Consider the following 20,842-nt stretch of genomic DNA (forward strand, 5'->3'; position numbering starts at 1 on the left):
AAGATGAAATTTTTATTAATATATTTATATATTTATATTTATATATTAATATATTTATATAATTATATTACTATTCTAAAATGTTAAAAACATGAATATTGCGCGAGTGTTATCAAATTTGAAATTTATCATTATATTGAACCGCTGATATTTAAAAATAACAGTGTTTTATTTTATTGTTTATAGTTTCAAAAATTATATAAGTCTTAGTATATATTAGCATATTTCTTCAGAAATATAAAAAATATCGAAAATAAATAAACTTGTGTGATATTTTAAGCTTGTGAGACTCTTCATCGAGCTTAGCGGGATGTAGCTTCGAGAGAACGTTTTTATAGATCGAAATTTCGCCGCAGCGGAAGCACCCCCGCGGACTTCATACCACGGCACACGGAATGGACCGTAAAGGGGTGTACACACCTGCGTGTCGTAAACGCGAACATTACGAGGCCGTAAGCTCTCGCGGAACCAGTTAACCGGAGAATTAGCGGCGCTGGCAAACTCGAAATTACGTGCGCGTACACGCGGCTTTTGACATGGCTCGGAAAGGGTCCGACCCTTGACAAACGCGTTGAGAGAGGAAAGGGGGGTTGTGTATAAATTTCGTCGGGTGGCACGCTTCATTTAAGTGCGCCGGACAGCGGTCAGCGTTAAAGCCGCTGAAACTTTTGGCTTAATCTGAAACGTGAAGGGAAAACGTTTAGATACCGGAGGTCTCGCCTTCGCCTATGTCATGGACATAGCGATCGAAAAGAAAGAATAAAGGAATATAAGAATACAGAATGTATTTGCTTGAGAATGCTTCGCGTTCAATTAATTACAAAAAACTACTTTCTCTACATCAGTTGTAATCTTTATTTAATATTTTTAATATCGGCGCGACAACGAGATCGATTACAAATTTATGCGCAGAATAACGAAATTATAGGCATCTCTCTCTCTTTCTTCAAGTAACAAACTTTGCATTTAAGACTGCGAAAGTGTTTCTTGGTGGGGAAAGAAATCGGTCGCGTATGGATAACATCGACGAAGAGTAGACGCGCCCCAGCAGAGACATCGGTCCAAATTAATTCCTACATAGTCGATACATACATACGCCCACACACACGCACATACGCGTATACAGTATATCCGCAGTATATATACACACATATATATATATATATATATATATATATATACAATATATATATATATATGTATATATATAGCAGCAAGGATACAGAACTGATAGTCCTGCAATGGCGGAGTACAAGGAACAGCCATCTTTCTCAGAAAGAAATTAAAGTTTTCCCCGAGGTATAGTCTTTTCCCCGGTCCTCCCCGGTCCAACCGTCTTTCTCTCTCTTTCTCTCTTTCTCCTCCTCTCTTTCTTTCTCTCTTTCTCTCTTTGTCTTCTCTTTTCTCACCGCTATCTTGAGCCGCGTCTCGGCGTTAGGGCCGGGAAGGTCGAAGGATACTGCCGTAGAACGTCGTGGTATGCCGTGTTGTGAGGGGTGGTCGTAGGGTGGCACTGGCTAGCCCATTGCTATTGTTTGTGACGCTCCCCGGGGACGGACCTGCCCTTAACAGTGGCATGTGCCGATGACACTGTACCGGGTGTCCGCGATACCACTTGCCTCTGTCGCCCTCAATGCATCCGATCTGATCATTAGACGACCCGAGAAGCGAAATCCTATCAATTATAACCGGCGATCGTTACATCCGCGTCATTGTACAAAAACTTCGCAGCGGAGATTTGTATAAATTAAATGTAGATTTTCTTTTGTTTTTTAAATATAAACATATATATATTGTATATATATATATATATATATATATGTGTGTGTGTGTGTGTGTCTATTTTTAGTCGTGGCATTGTGGAACTTGTCGCGTGTACATTCGTAGTTACGAATTATGAAAGCTCATTTCCACCCGCGGTCATTATGCCACACCGATGGTCAAAATTAGCTTATATGTGTGCGCGCGCGCGTGTGCCGGCGGTGTCTATTATTTCCGGATGAATTAGCTGGTTCAAAAGTCGCGGCAGCGGCAACTGCAATTCCATTTCCCAGGGAAAAGGGACCGCACACTCGCGTTTTATTTCGTCGGCGGTTTCGGCGGTGGCGTCGATGATATCGGCCGAGACGGTCAATTAAAAACATATCAGCCGGCTAGACGCTTCGAAATTTGAGTGCTCGAACGAATTGGAGCGCCCCGGAAACGCCGCGTTGACTCATCTTGCGCAGAACAGACGGTAGATGTCAATCTCGATGATATATAAATATCCAAATAACTGACAACATTCAAAGATAACATCTCGAGTTTTCGTTGTTGTTATTTATTTTAATTAAAAGACTTAGATTTTGAAGTTACACCTTCTTAATTTTATGCACGTATCGTATCTGTAACTTCTACGTTATTTCTAAGTTTTTTCTGATTATGCGTTTTTTACTGATATTTTTGTTTACTCATTCAAAAGGAAAACATGTTAATCACAATTGAGAAACAGTTGGTAAAAAGATTTCGGTGAGAGTGTATTATTATGCTTCTCAATAGGACGCTGCATAGTTCACATGACAATAGAGAATAAGCCTGTATCGTTAATAAGACAAACATAAATTAAAGGGTCAGCTTACCATGATAATTTGTATTGTCACGTGACGCTTTTGCTCTCGCAACCTAAGGGTCGTCGGCGCTTAATTGGGCTGTCATTACGCGGACGTCTTGCGGGACGCCGGACTCGATTTAAATTACGTAAAACGATATTAATGATAAATCGACGACACGTGTATACGAAATCATTCTTCGCGCTCACGTTATTTTGTTTCACGTTATTTAGGTTCAGTGGAATAAAATAAAATCCACGAATCGGAAGTAACCCTCGCAACAGATTGTTTCGCTGTCTGAAAGTATACCGAAAACAATAATTGTCGCTACTCGAATTATTTATTTTCCATGTATTGAAATAAATCCTCAAAAATATCAAGCGTCTTATCAGTATCTCGGCTCTTTGTGGTATTAACCGTGTAAAATACACAAAGTAACATCTGCGATACTATCGAAATAGCATCTTTACCTCTTTTCGCGCCCGGATCTAATTCCAACGGAATGAGAACCACGACCGTGAGAGCCACTGGCGCGATCCCGCGGGACCACTGGGAGCAGTGGGAAGCCTCTGTACCCGTGCTGGGGCTATACCGGGCTACGCCGTGGAGAGGGCGCTCCCCAAGGAGGTAATTACCCTCCCTGCCGCCGCCCGGCCACCCACAAGCCATCGCAACTTCAACTCCTGCCGGAGTTACATGCTAATACAAAACCAAAACCGGTTCCCAACAGCTTCGCTCGCTGCCGGTCGAATTCCCAAAATTCATATACATACATATCGCACACGTATGTACGTTACGTACATATATATGTATAGAATATATACAGTGACAATGCGGACAAGCAGGAGCGCGCGAACGCGTGAAAAATGATGCTGGATGGCCGCGCGATGCAATCGATTCCCAGTATATTTACGCGTAATATCTGACCGGTGGTGCGTTTAATGTATGTCGCGTCGATGCAGAAATTGCGGTTAAATTTTTTTTTTCGCGCGCAAAACACGAGTTAAATATTTTTTTTTGCAAGCTGTATTTTACACAAAAAGACTATTTGCTATCTAGTATGTGTGTCAAAAAAAAAAAAAGTCACATCGCGCAATGCTAGCGTGTTGTAATATGTGCGCGCGTGTGGCGGCAGCAGAAATTTATTCGCATAAAAAGGTTCAGCACAGTCGCAGCAAAGTGCGACAACGCGTACATTGTTTCGAATGTGCAGTACAAATAAATTTTTCGCGTTTGTTTTCACCAAATGAGGAGTAAAATTGCAAATATTATCGTCATTACGGATTACATTTGATTCTCGTGTTTTCGTTCTTTTTTTTTTCTTTTTTTTACGAAAAAAAGAACAACAATGATTATTTCTCTCAAAGGAATCTCCGTATTTTTTTCCAATTTCGTGTATCCCTCGTTTCAACGTCACGAGAGCGCGGAGACTTGTGTGTGGAGAGAGTTTGTTTTTCCATAAAAAAAAAAAAAACCTTTATATCCCACCTGAAATTTTTATTCTATATTTTGTTTCGCGTTGGGCGTTTCGTGTGTCGCTGCGCGGCGAATTCGTTTTTTAATTGGCAAATTTATTTGTTGCGTCCTGTACACGCGCACTCACCGAAATCGCCCCCGATCGCTTCGTGTTACAAGGATACAGGGATATTACGATTTTACGTCGGCAACACGCGTATCACTCGATAACATTCTCGCCGCGCGGAATGTCCGGACGTAATGGTTCGAGGTATCGGTTTTTAGGTATCGGATGACGGTGATATCGAAACAATTTTGCGAACGAGAGAGCCCGAATGCGATTCCGGATTTTCGCGCACGGATTAAATATTCGCTGCACAATCTAGGGCGTCGCAAAAATTCGTGATTGCGCGCGCCTAGAAATGAATAGGCAGTTTTCTTTTCTCTCTCTCTCTCTGTCACTTTTTTGTTTTATTTTTTTATTTTTTTAGTCGACTGTGACTTCTCTTTTTTTCTGTCTGTGCATTTTCGGTAACAACAGCGAACTGATTACCAACGCGGACGATCCCAAGCGTGCAGCCTTGGAACTCCCAAAAGTCATACCCGTAAAAAAAACGGACTATTGCGCACCACGGACTTCCGGGTTATTTATACGAGTTATCTCGTCCCTGAAGCGCGTCGCGAACCCGTGCGCGCGCGCGCGCGTCGCGCAGTTGTGCAGCTGCAATGTTCGCGCCGTGACTTACGAGCGATGATAATTCCCAGCAGCTTGAGTGCCGTGGCTTTTCGCTCCACCGCAGTCTTAACGTTTTATTCCCCGCCGCGGTTCCCCGGTATCATCTTATCAGTGAGTTATTTGCGCGGCGCGTTACGGAAGCAACGTGAAGGAGAATTTAAGTAAAAGTTCGCGACTCGCTTACGTCTTTTGGTGATTCAATCGCTGTCTGACGCTGTAGCGCTTCATTCCGACGCGTGATGTAACGCGACGAATTATTTTATTCTTGAACGTAATTGTCATATATTTGTAATTGTATTTGATTTTTATTTCTTTGAAACATAAGTTCTAAGAAAAAGCACAACGTTACAAGAATAAAATGCAATATAACGTTTCAAGGTAAAAAGAAAAAGAAATACACATTAGAGTCAGTTTCTCCGCGGAGCTTGTTACAATCTCTCGCGATCAGCTCGCTTCACTCGTCCGATATTACGGCACCTAATAAAAATAATCCCTCGATACGCGCGAAAGTACGTGCGGAGCGCGAGTGCGCGCGAATATTTTATCACCTGCGCCGCGCTAATAAAACCGCGCGATAAACAGCATCGACCGGGCTCGCGTTGCCGATGTATCATACCTGTTACGAAGACGTAATTTTTTTTTTCTTTTTTTTTTTTTCCCGTTGTATCGACGCGGACGCCGTAAAGTTCGATTATCGATGCGCGCGGTTTGGTCGTCGCGGTTGTTTCCCGCAAGTTGTGCTTAAAGTCGCGCGTATTCCGATGGGAAATTTGAATTTTGGCCGGTCTTTCTCGTGCTGTATGCACGTGTGCTTATGTTCTTGTATGTGTGTACGTGTCTACGTGTGCGTGTGAGGTGTGTCGGTCCAAGGCGGTTCGGTCTCCTATGCGCAGGAATGGGCTGTGGGAGCCAATATCACCGGGGTATGGCTCCCGCGGGATTACCGCGCTCCGCTCTTTTCCACCCTTTCCCGTATTATTCGCGTCCGCGCGAGCGGCATCATCTGCGCGGCGCCAGGCGTAGGCTCCGCGTTCTCTCCAAGCTCGTTCCGCTCGATCGCCCGAAATCCCATGAAATTTCAATGTGGAATCCTTATTAAGGATCCGGCCTGTGCGCGAAACCGGGTTGCCCGGTCGGTGAGGATTTTGGCGCCGTGTTAAACAGGACCAAGTTAATAGAATGATTTAACTCTGTTAAGACACCCACGTCAAATCTGTTAATTCTTAATATTTAAACGCGGTGTGTGTGTGTGTGTGTGTGTGTCTTAGTTGAAAATTTAAATCTTAAAGAAGAGCTACGATTTAAAATAATAATTATTTAAAATAATAATATTCTTTAACTGTGTTTTCTAAAAGGGACTTTGGATTAATATTTGTACTTATCGAAATTTATCGCGTTTTTATCAAAAACTAAATCGGAATAATTTTACTAATACAATTAGTGTGTTTTTCTATTTCAGATTTCTTGCAAGATGGCGGGCCAACTTCCGTCCAGGGTCCTGATTTGGAGAATCAGAACAGCCTCGACAGCGGTGAGCCATTCGTTTATTCGTGTCGAATATATATTGCATTAATTAAAGAGATTACGCGACGAGCGTTAACGTTATGTGAAAAGCAGACGAGATTTTCTTTATAATGTTGCGACACTTATCGCTCGTTTTTCAACTTTCAATTATTTTCACGTCTGCGATAATTTAACTTCGCAATTACAGCGCTTAGAGGATCGCCTACAGATCGTCTTCGTATTAAAAGTACAGTATTTCTTAGTGATCCGTACATATTCTAACAGGCAACCCCGTCAGGCTATAAAAAAGAGATTGCTCCCCTTCGCGTCTGCAATTGCTCGTTTTGACTGGTGGAAAATTCGAGGATAAGGTTCTCGAATGGCACAGCAGGTTCGAAACGGAAGGATTTAAAGAGACTTTACAAGAAACTTTGAATTACGATGTACGAACGAGATCTCGAACAGCGGAGGTTTCCGCTTCGACGTCGAAGGGATAAGTACAAAGTGGAATTGACCTCAGAGGGAGAAACCTTCGCTTTAATGCTCGAAGGGTTCTCCGAGAAATCTCTCGAAACAAACGGCGATGCATTTGGGTCGAAGTGTGTTTTTAGTACATATCGAAGTCTAATCGAGAGTTTCAATTAAAACAGACAGAACATTTCAACGTAATATAGTTACTCTTTTTAGAGAAAAGACATCACAGAGACATTAAAATAAATTCACACGCACACACACACGAACACACACACACACACACACACAAAATTTTCTCATTACTAAAACAAACATTTACTGTTCGTCAGTTTCCGCAACGCGTGTTGTTAACGCAAAACGCGATAATATGCTAATGCGAAATACTAAATAAGGGAAATAGTGTTCCCTCGCAGCTTAAATGACAACTAGATAGTACTCTCAGATATCTTCTCGGCGCACGAGTCACGAATACAATGGATCTCATGCATTCGACATATGCTCTCTGTAACTCGATTACCTTGTAACAGCCAGAGCTTTGGTAAGGGACGGAGAGCTTGAGCCGACTTAAGTTGACTAATCTCTTCGGCTCCGTAGCGTGGGCAGACTAGTGCCCGATAAATTTATTGGATGTCAAAGTCATCTCGCTGAATTTCCATTTATTTTTTCGAGAAAGATGACATGCATTATTTTAACTGTTTATTATTCTCTCTCTGGCTTTATTGTTGGAATAAATTTTTTTTCTGATATATAAAAACTAAATTAAAACTATATAAATATAAATTTATAAAATTCAACAGAGTAAAAATACAATACACGACGGAATTTTTATTGCGATTTAAAATTACACACAATTTGCCGATCTGATAACAATGTTATATATCTTTTAATTAATTTATTGCGTAACAATTTTATCATTTTTTATTCCGACACTTGCGCAGAGAAATAGATACATGCTCGAAGTTGGTACCGTCGGAAAACGTTGCAATCCGTCAGCGAGAAAATCTCACGGAAACGCCAACCATTACTTCGCCGGAAATTCGCGAGACTCCTCGACGTCCGGCTCACCCAGCTGCCGAGCTCTCCCCGATGACTGCGCAATAATTGGGGGATTACCGCTTTCATAATGGCTAACGTAGTTTCCGCGAATTCGACATACGCTTATATACGCGGTGATTCGATTAGCGCGCACTAACAGAGGGATCGGGCTCTGAGTTTGAGACGAACTGAGCGAAGTTGGCCGGCCCTGGTCGACGTCGAGGTTGGCGGAAGAGAGTTGGGAAAAGGGGGGTCGGTTGGGTCGGGCGGTCGACCAGCTTGGCCGACGGCTAGCCAGCTAGCTAACGCACTCCTGGGAAGACGTAAATGTGTCCCTTTAGTGCCAGCTTCCGTCCTGCGATACGCCTGCCAAAGGGCTTCGTTCACTTCGTCTCTCTTCCTTTCTCAATTTCTCCCGCGTCGCTGAACGCGTGTGTGTCTTAGGATTGACGCACTGACATTCATTTTGCCGCGGGATTTGTGCGATCGCTCGTTTCCTCTCTCTCTCTCGTCGAAGTCGATCGAAATGTCGCGATCTTCGATCGGGAAATTTCGTCTAATTAAATTTATTGTTGTACACATACCGGATGCAAAAACGATTTGTATGTGTTTCTCGAGAGTTTTTCCCGCGAAGATAATTTTGAGAAAATGAAAAGACACCGTACGTGTATTTTCTCTGAAAATTCGCGCGCGGTTCTTCTTCCCACGCTTTTCTTCTATCTTTGTCGCGAGTAATAAACAACAATACATTAAACCAAGACAGCGCTTATACGTGTCAAATAATTCTTACAAGTTGGCCGTAACGCTACCTTCTTACCTTTCACGGCGCTTCATCCCCGCATTCTCGGGAATTTAAATCGGAATAAGTTCGCGCGCGCGGCACACAAAGAGAAGTGTAGCGTGCGCGCTGTATATGAAAGGACTTGGATTTCATGGCGCGGTTACCAGACGCTACCGTTCGCGTATGTGTGGCAGCAGCAGTTTGTACTTAGAGATGCGCCAGCCGAGCTTGTCGGACGAGCAAACACTTAATTAACCCTTCAAGTTAGCTCTCTAGCCTCTCTCTTTCGTCTTGCGTTCTCATCGTCTTCTACTGCGTCTTGAAATGAAAATAGCGCTCTACTTGGGATAAAACAGAGAGACTCTGTCGAGGTTCATTAAGAATTTCTGTTTACAGCTACAAATGACTAAATAGACTTTAACGAAGAACAAACGAAAAAAGGTAATTCGCTTGATTAGCGATTTTTCACGAAAAATCCTAAGTAGTTGCAGTCGTGGGTTTTACGTTAACACGCGAAATAATACTTTTGTGGTGTGTAAAACTTCTTTATCAGTTCTATTCAGATAACTATCGAAAAAATAAAAATAAAAATAAAGGAAGAACACATTTCTTTCTTAATATATTTATTACTGCTTAATTATAAAATTATAGAATCGTGTGCTATATAAATGCTTATACAGCAATCTGCGCGAAGGGAGGTTGAAAGCTCGGTGGAAGAAACGGTATAAAGCCAGGAAGATAATCTTTCGAAGTCAAAACTCGCGCGGGACCGTCTTGAATTAAAACGAAGTCGTTTCAACCCTTCGCGGCCGTAAGGGCTGCTTATCACGACGTAGACGACCGAGGAAGAACGAAGAGAGAGAGAGAGAGAGAAAGAGAGAGAGAGAGAGAGAGAGAGAGAAGAGAGAGTGTCACCCAACATCGGTAAAAGACCGTCGTGGACAAGTTCGGGCTCTTCGTCCCGGCGGGTATTCTCGGATTCGCAGAGATCCCAATCTCTTAGGCGGGTCGCATCTCTTTTCGGTTCCAGTCAGTCAGTCACTCGATCCCGTTCATCTCACCCCCTCCCTTTTCCGGTTTGCCCACACCTTTCGTGACTCCCTCCCCCTCTGTGTCACCCTCTCTCTATACTCAAGAGACCCATTGCAACTTTAAGCGCCTCGCATTACGGGCATTCGACTCGTTTCTCTCGATTTGGGGGGTTTCGCCCGAGGCTGCCTCCCTTCTTTACTGTGTGCTCTTAATTTAGCCATCTACCACCCTCCCGATGGCCGGAGGGCCACACTCCCCTCCTCCCCGCGAGCTTCCCCCTCTCTCCCCCATACCGAATTCATTTCAGATGTTTATCTCCGAGCGGGAGAGAGAATCGGCTTGAAAACGGATTAAGTCTGGACGATCGCGCGAGTTTCGTCGCGTGTGATCGAGCGCTTCGCCATCATCTTAACCCGCTTCGCTTGTTTTATTCGCAAAGTCAGATTATTCCGATGAAAAATGTTCTCGGATTATTTCGTCGGAATTGTGTTGATAAAATAGTCACGAATAAGTGCCATTTTTAGACAGCACTAAACGAGAATGCAAAAAGATATCAATAATATATTACACAAGTAGAAAAGGACTGTTTATAGTCGGACGTTTTATCGATGCAAAAGTGTGAGTATGTATGCAATATACGTGCGAGAACATGCGTTACAAACGTCAATTCCTCGTATTTCTATTGTATTCTCCACATAACGCGCATTATAATCATCATTACTCAAATTAAACGGGCCGGGTATTATTTTAATAACGGAAGCCAGAAACAAATAATAATTGCGATATTTTACTCGTTTCGTTAACCGATCAATTATTGAAAGTCCGAGAAATGAGATAAATAATTAATAATTCACGAGTAAATAAATTATACAACGAATCGATTAATGGGACTGCACACTTTAAATTGTAATTAGTCAGTCGTAATTAATTTGCAATCGGGCAATGGAGAACCTTTTCAATTATGCGGGATTTCGGAACTCGGTAGAATTCTCGGTAAACGCGCGCGAATGAATGAATATCATAATTTCTCTCGCGTTTCGCATCGATCGCGACTCGCGCGACTTCTCCTGAAGGGATTCACAAGGTGTCTTCGCTGAATCACCAACCTCGGTTTCAACAGCAACAACCCCAGTTGACATGTTGAAAATTTAACCCGCGTCCGTCTTTGGACCCCGGAGGAGTTTCGCAAGCTCGTCATTCATTATTCGGCAGGAGCACAGCCTATCTTCGGCCCGGCATCCTTAGGAAGTCGGGAATATTAGCGACGGAGAAATCGTCCAGCGCTAAGAAAGCCACCATTTTGCTATTATCGTGTAATTAGCAATCATAATTACAAGATCCGCGGTGTTTGCGCGTTTTGCAAGGCAGAAACGGAACAATATTTCTCATCAAAAATTTGAAATAACTTTTCCCGCGCCGAAGTTTAATTGGAAGTCGTATCTTTTACAGCTTTCGAAGTTTCAACAGTAAATATTCTGGTAATTATACTTTAAATTACAATTTTAATAAAGTAGAATTGTTGTGTTAAAGTTACACTGAAACTTACGATTTTGAGATTTTGTCGAATTAAATATTATCACGTGTAAAAATTACATTATAACGCGTTGCGTTAAATAACGCCTCAAATTTTAAGCAACAATGGCTGGTTTTTTTTTTGTTTTTTAAAAATAATTCTCGTCGTATATAAAAATTATTATTCGTCGAATCGATCAGAGTGGAACATCTTACCGAAATTCGTGATATAAATGTTTCGTTAATTGACAATGTCACCGAGTAGAAATTTGTGTCAGTCGCGCGCGAGCGCGGACGAATATATAGCGTATATATCGATTGAGGTGCAATCGCACGCGCGCGACGATGATCGTGGGTTAATTTCGTCCGTTCATCCGCAGGACGAGATTCGCCGTCGCTTATCCCGCATCAAGCATGACGCACGGTGGTCGGCGATGGTAATTAGCGCGGACGGACGTGGACACGGACGGGCACTTTAAATGTCCGCCTCTACGGGCAACACCGCGTCGGCTTAACTCGCTTATTATTTAATAAACTTCGGAAGTTTCAGCCGTGTCGGCGATCAACCAAATCCGAAATGCGACCCGGGGTCGTCGACCCCGACGGTATCATTTAATCTTTCGATTTATAAGTCTATTTATAGTTGAAGATTTTTGATTCGTGATTCGTTAAAATGAGATTCGTTTTGATTAAGAAAAATTATTTTGATTTTTTTCTAATTTAGTTTCTTTTTTCTCCACATGTTTGCAAATTATTGTGTACGCAATGGCTATATGTACATTCACGTTCACTAATGAAAACAATACATGCTACAGCAATTTGCGTGTGCGTATACAACCTTTGTGCATATAGTTTGTTTTTTTAAAAGGATTTTATTTTGTTGTAAAACAAAATAAAAAATGTGGTTATTTGTCTAATTACTTTAAGCTTGTAATCAATGTTTCACAATGTGATTTTTTTTCTTTATTTCCTTTTATAGACTTTTATATTTTACACGACATAATTAAAATTCTTTCTATTATATCTGATTATATGTTTAATTTTTACTTCTTAATTTATAAATGATACAATTCTTTGCACATCAAGTGTTCTTACCTCGCTTATACGCGACTATCAGTTTTATCGACTGACGGTAGAATCGATTTCTCTGCGTAGTGTAAGAAACTGCCGCCGCAGCGTTATTTGTCTGACAAACACACCCTTCTACACGTGGTTGTATAAAAACTATAAGAAGTTCTCTTACTATACTATAAAATAATTAATACTAACACTAAAATAATTAATACTAACCAATTAATTAGCATTTTTTCTATATAATTATAAAATAATATTAAATGTATTAAGTTTTATATAAGTAATATTTTTGATTATTTTATTTCTCTTACTATATTTTGTTACTTTATAATATAAAATATTATGAATGGCACATCCCACTATGAACATATTTTAAAAATTATTAAAAGATAGTTCAGAATGTAATAATTAACAAGCGCTCTCTCTCTCTCTCTCTCTCTCTTTCTCTTTTTTTTCTTTCTTTATTTCTTTTTCTCTCTCTCTCTCTCTCTTTCTCTCTTCCACTAAATTTTTCAACCCTTCATTTGAAAGAAAAAACTAATCATTATAGATACGTATGTAGCATCTCTTGCTAGAAAATTAACACTTGTACTCTGGCTTCACGCCCTCTTCCTTCCGTTCAGGCCCTCAGGCTTTCATAGCTCTCTTCCGCTTTCAATGCTAATAAAATAATAAATACACGTCTTAGCAATAGGGGAAGGTAGACGATGCGAGAGGTGTGCGTCTGGAGGATTCGGGAGGGCGGAAAGAAGCGACGCGCATTTCGCACCTGCAAGATAGAGACCGTGCTTCTCTGCTTCTACTACTTCTTCTTTTACGCTTTCTCGCTTTCCTTCTTTTCCCCACCAGAGCCGTAGCAGGGGCTGCCTTTACACCCCCTTACAATGCCTCGGCGTGCATTACATACAACTCGGTTATTTCTCCAGGGAGTTTTCTCACGTGAATGCCGCGAGAGCACGCACATTTGCGCAACACATCGACGTCGGGGTTCGCGCGCGTGTATATGTAGTTCACGCACACCGATTCCCACCGATTCTTGAAAGGTGGCGCGGAGAGTCGCAAGAGAATCTTGCTCTCGGAAATTTCGTTCGTCACCGCGGGATTAGCTTTCGGGAATTATTAATTTTCTTGAGGGAGAAACGCGCGTCTCTCGGAAAATGCGCGCGATAAAAAAAGATTAGTAGAACAATGAGAACTGACGGGAGCAAATTACCTGAAATTATCTTTCAGCTGCGCGAAATGGATCGCGGAATTAGAAACATTCTGACTCGCGTTAATGTAATTAGAAAATAACGAGTGTTGCAAACGAAAGAAGAAGAGAGAGAGAGAGAGAGAGAGAGCGAAAAAGAAATTGATCTCAATCTTATGTGACAATGCAAATTCTTTATTCATTTTTCCTTTTTTTTTTTTTAACGAGAGAGACTAGAAGAAAGAGACGTAAATTTATTTTAATGTCGAAAGGTTCCCGATCATATATCATGACTTCTCTTCCCAATCGTTCATACGTGTTTTCTCTGGCACCTTGTTTAATCTAAATCCCATTATTCTTCGACTTCGATGTATCGATATTCCTCATTCGCACAGTGGAGCGCATCCCTCGTGTGCTGCAGCGTCCGTCGGGGATATGCTAGTAGTGGCGGTTCCTTATAGAGAATACGGGGATGACAGCGTGGCAGGGTGGTTGCAGAACGGGGGTGGCAAACCTCCTCGACTCTCTTTCTCCTTCTCTTTTCCTTCTTCTTCTTTCTCTCTCTCTCTCTCTCTCTCTCTTTCGCACACACGGCACCCACGGGAATTTAGGCGAAAACTTTTGCCGGGCCGCCCGAAGGCGGCGGAATTCTTATGACGGTGGAAAAGTTTGAGCCGGGCAGCTCAGCGACGTACTTTACCGCACGGCGATTTCGCGTTATCGCCCGGCTTCGACGACGCTTATCGTACCGTTGCTTCGCCGAGAGAATGCTAGAAACCAGAAAAACCGAGCGCGCAGTTTGCTCGTTCGCCGTTTCGTATTTGAATTAATAATACCACGGCGCAATGTAATAAAGTGCACGACACACACCCGATGATCTTCGACTCAATGACAAAAGTTTCCTTCTTTTTTTTTCTTCTCACGCGAAATGAAATTTTTATATCTCGTCTTATCGTGCGACGAAAAATAATAATTCGATCGTTTAATTTGTTTTCCTGAATAAATTGAAACGGAAAAAAAAACGCGGACGAAGGAATTGTAAAAGCGAGCCGAGAGATCGATACACGATCCTCGCTTTTTCGGCGAATAGCGATTGAAAAGCGGTTAGGAAGGCCTAATGAATTCGACTGCGTATCGCATGTCGAGCTCACCGCGCGTGGTAGGACAAACGTGCGGTACTATTGAATTAATCCGGGCGAAGCGCTCTGAGTACTCGGTAATCATCATTATCCCAACCCGGGCGCTGGATTATTATGTTTTCCGCTCGCAATCCAGCCTCCGTTTCGACGACGCTCGTTCGTCCGCCGACGCTCGTTATGTTTCTCTGACACATTCATGGATACCTACGACACGTACATACAACAGTCGTCTTGCAGACACGTGAAACTACTTAACGACTCTTTGTGCATTTGCAATAATAACATTAATATCTTGAAATTGTTTTTTTTTTTTTTTTTATTACTACAGATAATTTTGTTCATATTTGAAAACAGATGTCTTGTGATTGACTTTTGAAAGTCGCACATTTCTCTCGCGTTACATAAGTCAATAGTGAATTAAATCAAAGCTCGTGAGAGTTCACATCGTTTACAAAATACGGGCGTGTTCGAGAAGAAGCTGCTCTCACATCGTTCAGCATAACAAATTTAAAACGGCAGATTCCGCCGCCGTTGTAAGACCAGAGGGCAACCGGTTTTGCGACAGAATGTAGATATTTTTCGAGCGTTAGCAACGCCACCGCGCCAAATCGCTTTAGTTAACCTTCTTCTATCTGTATCCTTCGACATGTGTATATACACAATCAAAATCGAAGATCAGATTCTGATCTTTGAAAATGCGTCTACGATTTTTTCGCGAAGTGCGCGCGCGCGCACAAAAATCATTTTATCTAAAACAACCACACCTCTTGAACAAAATAAAAACCGTAAAACTTACGAAAAATAAACAATTACAAAATACAATTCGAATAAAAACGATTGAGCGCGAAATGAGAGAGAGGAAAATATAAATTCGAATCAATATATGTATATAAGTTCAGATCTGCGCAATATATCGTAGACGATCTCGCGCGATGAATATACACACATAGTGCATACATATTGCGGAAAACGAAACATAAAACGTAGTTAAGGACAAATGGACGGACGCGGACGGACAGACATACGGACGTACCGCGCACAGGAATGTCCTGTGCGATAAAATCTGCCGACCTGCACCTCCTGCTCCCGTCCGAAAGAACGCCGACCGTGTTTCTCTCGTCTCGCGAGAAAGAGAGAGAGAGAGAGAGAGAGAGAGGAGAGAGAAAGAGAGAGAGAAAACCGCGATCTCTTTTATATATTAAAACAAATAGATACGCGCGCAAACGACTGCTCTCGATCGCGCGTTCGATGGAACCGTAGATTAATGCGAACGATAAGAGAGTTAAATCGGAACACTTAGTTCCGGCGCTACCGAGGCTATAATTAAACGCGCGCGTCGTTCGTTGTCCTCGTGCGATGAAACCGCGAGTGGCAGGACGAACGTGATGCGAGATATTTCTGCCGGGGCTGTACTGGGTAGAATTATGTATTTTGCAAATATAATTTTATATTTCTATTTATCATTTCTATGATATAGAGGAGGACAAGAGAGAAAGAAAGAGAGAGAGACCTAATTTAAAAATTTGAATGTGTATTTATTCAGCAGTACGTTGTAGTTTCTTCTCATACTGATTTAAGTTTTAGAGCGTAATAAGTTTTATTTGCCTGAAATGATTATTATATTTTTCTCTATTGGTAGACTACACTGTCAACTTTACATTCTTCTAGTTTACCACTGAGAGATCCGAATTAGAATTGAAACGTTTGATCAGTGACTTTGAATATAAAGAATTATATTTTAATTATATTTTAATCATATTTTTATTTATATTTTAATACACTAACACGTTGTAAGATACTGGCTCGAATTGTCTCTTTTCTTTGCATATTAATTTTTGTTTATTAATTTATCTTTGTTTATTAATTCTGTAATACTGTTGTCATAGTATTTGATAAAAAGTTAATTTTTTCTGAGATACATAGAAAGAGCATTTTTAATTTTTGATAAGATGGAAATTTCTCTTGAGGATACAATTTAAATTTCTCTCAATGTATTTGTTTTTGCGCAAACTTTTATCATTAATCCAAAAATTTATTACGTATTCTTACAAAAATACAGTACACGTAAAAAAATACGTATTATACTTATTACAATGTCTTTGCACGAAGATAGATGCGCGTTGAAGGTTCAAATACCTACAAATGTGATAACTACAAAGTTGTTTATCTCAAGAATGGTCGATGGTCCCCTGCTGGTAGCAAGTTGCACGATGGATTCAGACACGCGTTACGCATCACATACACTCATCCACGCGCTTGCACTTTGTTCGACGAAAGAGCGATCTGTCACGATCAATCCCTCTGTCGATCAATACTTCCCGTCAATTGAAACACGTGTTCGACGATATCGGAAGCATCTCTTCAGTCCTGTGTGTGAGTGAGTCCTTTCGAAATCAAATTTAAAAAGAAAAGAAATTGGAGAAAAAAAAGCAAAATGCATATTTTACAAAACGTGTATTTTCGGGAATGTCAAACGTAATTGATTTTTGTTTTTGTTTTTTTTTTTTTTACTTTTGAAAGTGTGTACATATGACGTGTCGATGAGACACGACGCGCGAAATATCTCAGATTATCTACACAATTGAACGATCACGTCTAAGTGTTCGGGTGCTTTCGCGATTAAAGTGTGTCTCTGAGAGACACACGATTTAACGACGACAAGCGCGCGGAATGCAACGTCGTCGGTCAGTTTAGTGGCGAGGATTTCAAATGAAAATTCCACGGAGTTAATGCGCTCTCGCGCGGCGGCGTTTAAGGGCTTAAACCGTATAGGTGCAATATAACTTTCAAGTACTTCGCATAGCGTTAGGCATATCCTTTTACTATTCTCGCGAAACCAACCGCAAATCTCGCCTCAACGGCAATCCGCCTCTTTCTCCTCCGCGAGAGGAGAATTGCAAAGCGCGCGGGACAACGTCCTCTTTCTTTCTCTCTTCTTCCTCAAGACCTCGGTCTCGGCGATGCGCTTCCGTCGTATTATATTTTTCCGCCGTTGGTCTTTTTTTTTTCTTCTTCTTCTTCTTCTTCTTCTTCTTCTTTCACATCCACGCTTTCTCGCCCACATCGACGTGTAAAACTCACAATAATCGAGAATTTTTGTTTCATCTCAAAAAAGAGAGCGCATTGTGTTTCAAAAATATTGTAAACGACGTTTGAAAATAATTTTCGAATCCAAAATTAATTTAACACTCCGGATGAGAGTCGTCCGCATTTTAAAGGCCGCGCTACTGCATAAATAGTAGTCAGTCCTCTTAAGGAAGTCCTTCAAGAAGTCGCGTCCAACTCGTAATTGCACTTTGCGCTGAGTTTTTCCCATCTCAAACGACGATTTTCACCCATAACAGTAACGCGACAATTTCCAAGGCACGTTCTTAGCGCGTTAATTGCAGCCAGGGCGCATGAGACCTTGCGCATTCTTATTGCGCTTAGAATTGCACTTGCAGCACGAGAAGCTCGCGTAAAGTAGCTTCAAGTTTACCGCTTTAATTTGCGAACAGATAAATTAACTATCGTAAAACAAAAAAAAAATAAAAAATAAAATAAAGTAGATTTTACACACATACAACAGAAATTAATATATCTTTCAAAAACAAGTTTTATTAAAAACAATTCAGTTAATCAGAGGAAAATCTCTTTTTGTGATTTTTTCGTTGAATTTTCGAAAACGTTTCTGCGCACAGGCGCGTCATATCCAAGTTCGCGTTTGACTTGAAAGAGGATCGAAATGGTTGGCGCTCGTCCGATCGAACGGTCGGGAGAAGACGGTAGAATGTCACGTGTAAAGCACGCCACGTGAGCCACTACTGTGGGAGCTGGCCGTGTCGCGGGGTATAAATAAAGCCGTGTCCAATTAGTATTTGGGCAGCAGAGACCGGCTCAGATAGGATCTACTACGTTTCATCGCTTGTTCAACCCTATCGAACTTTATGCTACATGTACTTACACGTTCTCTCCTGCAAATTTATTACCAGGAACGATTTCTCGCATTCTGTTTTTTTTTTTTTTCAAAAACTCTCTCTTTGATTTCACGTGTGATTTCCGCAAAGATTTTATCTGCGTTAGCGAATCTTTTGTACCTGTATTTTTATTTTCGCGGACTTTTTATACATTTATTGGGATAAATGTTCCAATGAACATTTGTTAAAGAAATAAATATAATATTAGATTATTCAAATTATTATAAATGTATTATAAGAATATGATATTAAATTATTTATATTAATCATGACAATTCTCAATGTTTCATAAATATTTTTTAAGATATAGTTTTAATTAGTTTCTAATTTTTTAATAAGGCTTTAGTTAATTTCTAACTTTTTTCTATATAAATATTTTGTTATAATTATTTCTTTAATAAACGTCTAGCTAGTGTTATTTGTTTGGTGGACATTGAAACATTTTTTATCTTGCAGAAGATCATCAAATTTGATTGGAAAATTTGATCAGATGAAAATCTGAAGAAAAGTTTCTAATTTACTATCTATTTGTTATTTATTTCTAATATATACGTAAGAGGATTCTTTATATGTTAATTTTTCTGAAAGCGTAAGTCTATGTTGTTTTTTACCTACGAAAGCGCAACAATATTGTGCGTCGTGCCGCGCGCGCCGTTTAATTGCCGGGTCTTGGGCAATTGCGGTTTCAGGGCAGTTGAGACAAGGATCGAAGCAATTTGCCCTTTCGGTTGTGGGGCTTTCGGTGAGAGAAGTTCCGAAGAAAAATACGCGGCGCGCGGCCTCGGGTTCGCGGCGCGTTGCGCAGTAACTGGCGCATCCTCCACCCGCGGACGCATCCATCCTCTCGGTAATGCGCAATGCGCGCTCGCCCACGTGTCGACCGCAGAGAAACCGCTTACGGTTAATTGAATTCGCGTTTATCCGGCGAGAAAACTTCGTTGGAACGACTGTATGCCCCGCAACGGCAGTAAACCCAACACGCGCAACCGGATATGCGGCGTTGATATTATTGTGACGATTCGACGTTAGCGCGCGCGGCTCGTATCCGCCGTTAACTCGGACATTGGAGTTTCACTCAATTGTAAATTACAGCGAATGACCTCGCTTTTAAACTCATCGGTTTGGCATAAGACGGAAATTTAATAGCCACAGCTCGAGAGGTATACATAAACATGTGCAACAATAAAGCAAAAACGTGGTGGTGTGCAATCTTTTTCCGGCCGAACAAGCAATTTGTTATGCTAAAGTATCGTATCATTGCAAATTTCGCTAAAACTCTGTTATTAACCGTTATTAACTGTGTTGTGCGGCTATACTCGGAACATCGGAAAAAGAAAACAAAATAAAAGAAATAAACGTGATGACACAACCGCTCTCGACTGGACTCTTGGGTGTGTGCTGCGCCCTTCTCGAGCTCTCAAGTACATACATCCTGCAACGTCATTAATATCACCGATCTTATCGTTCGCTCTATCCGCGCGTAATTGTCTGGTTCGCGGCATGTCTCGCATCCCGTGTGTGTGGCGTTTCATTCCTGTCAGTCGTCCCGGGTTCTTCCGCCCTCGTTGCGACGCGAAACGCGGAAAGGTGCGCCCGCCGAGAAAGAAATTCCGCATGTACATTAGCGCGCGCGGATCGTCCTATAATTATCCGCTCGTAAAGCAGCAACGGACAACTTGTAACGGAGGGAAAGAGGAAGCGCGCGTTATTAAAACTTCGCCTCGCATACATATTCCAAACCTCTTTTCCTCCACCCCTCTCCTTTCTTCTCTTACACTGCTCCCCGTCTTTTCTTCTTCTTCTTCTTCTTCGTCTTCTTCTTCTTCTCGTGTTTGAACGCGTCTTTCTGAGGGCGGCAACGAGCTCGATATGAGACCGCGACGACTTGCGAAATATACAGAGGGAAGAGAGGGAGAATGGGCGAGCGCGAGATAATCTTCGCGTCGTCGCGAACTCGTGAGAAAAGTAGGTGCGATGATACATGTCGTTTGCGAAAAGAGGAAGAGAAATCTAGTAAAAAACATTTTGATAAAAGATTAAATATTTTTATTTGCTTCATCAACGACGAAATGAATTTTGTGGTTTTTTATTTCTTTTTAATAATAAATTCTGTAATTCCATAATTAAAAACATTATCGGTTAAATAATTTCTCTCGAAATCGCGAAAGCACTGAAATGTCATGTTGTTGTTTAATTTAATTGGTAATGTCGACGCGAATTATTATTGCAAAACTTGTACGTAGAAATAAATTTCGTCGGAATAAAATTTCGGGAGTTTTGAGTTTTTAATTTTTATATTAAAAAATTCTGACGTGTTTGTGTGCGCGACTCGTTCTCTCTCGCGAGACTTAAAAATGTACGAGACGAG

At 41.3% G+C, this 20,842-nt stretch overlaps 1 protein-coding gene across 2 annotated transcripts in view; it reads left to right on the forward strand.

Annotated features, from left to right (window-relative positions):
• The window catches only part of LOC109860436 (zinc finger protein 423 homolog), a 75,887-nt gene that overhangs the window by 18,623 nt on the left and 36,422 nt on the right, over positions 1 to 20,842 (forward strand). For both annotated transcript variants that reach the window (XM_020439514.1, XM_020439517.1), the window contains exon 4: positions 6,239 to 6,310. In XM_020439514.1, the coding sequence (XP_020295103.1) occupies positions 6,239 to 6,310 (72 nt within the window). The remainder of the gene's footprint in view (positions 1 to 6,238; positions 6,311 to 20,842) is intronic.

This window comes from Pseudomyrmex gracilis, unplaced genomic scaffold, assembly GCF_002006095.1.
Source record: "Pseudomyrmex gracilis isolate BER0280 unplaced genomic scaffold, ASM200609v1 scaffold_386, whole genome shotgun sequence".
Classification (NCBI taxonomy): Eukaryota; Metazoa; Arthropoda; class Insecta; order Hymenoptera; family Formicidae; genus Pseudomyrmex; species Pseudomyrmex gracilis.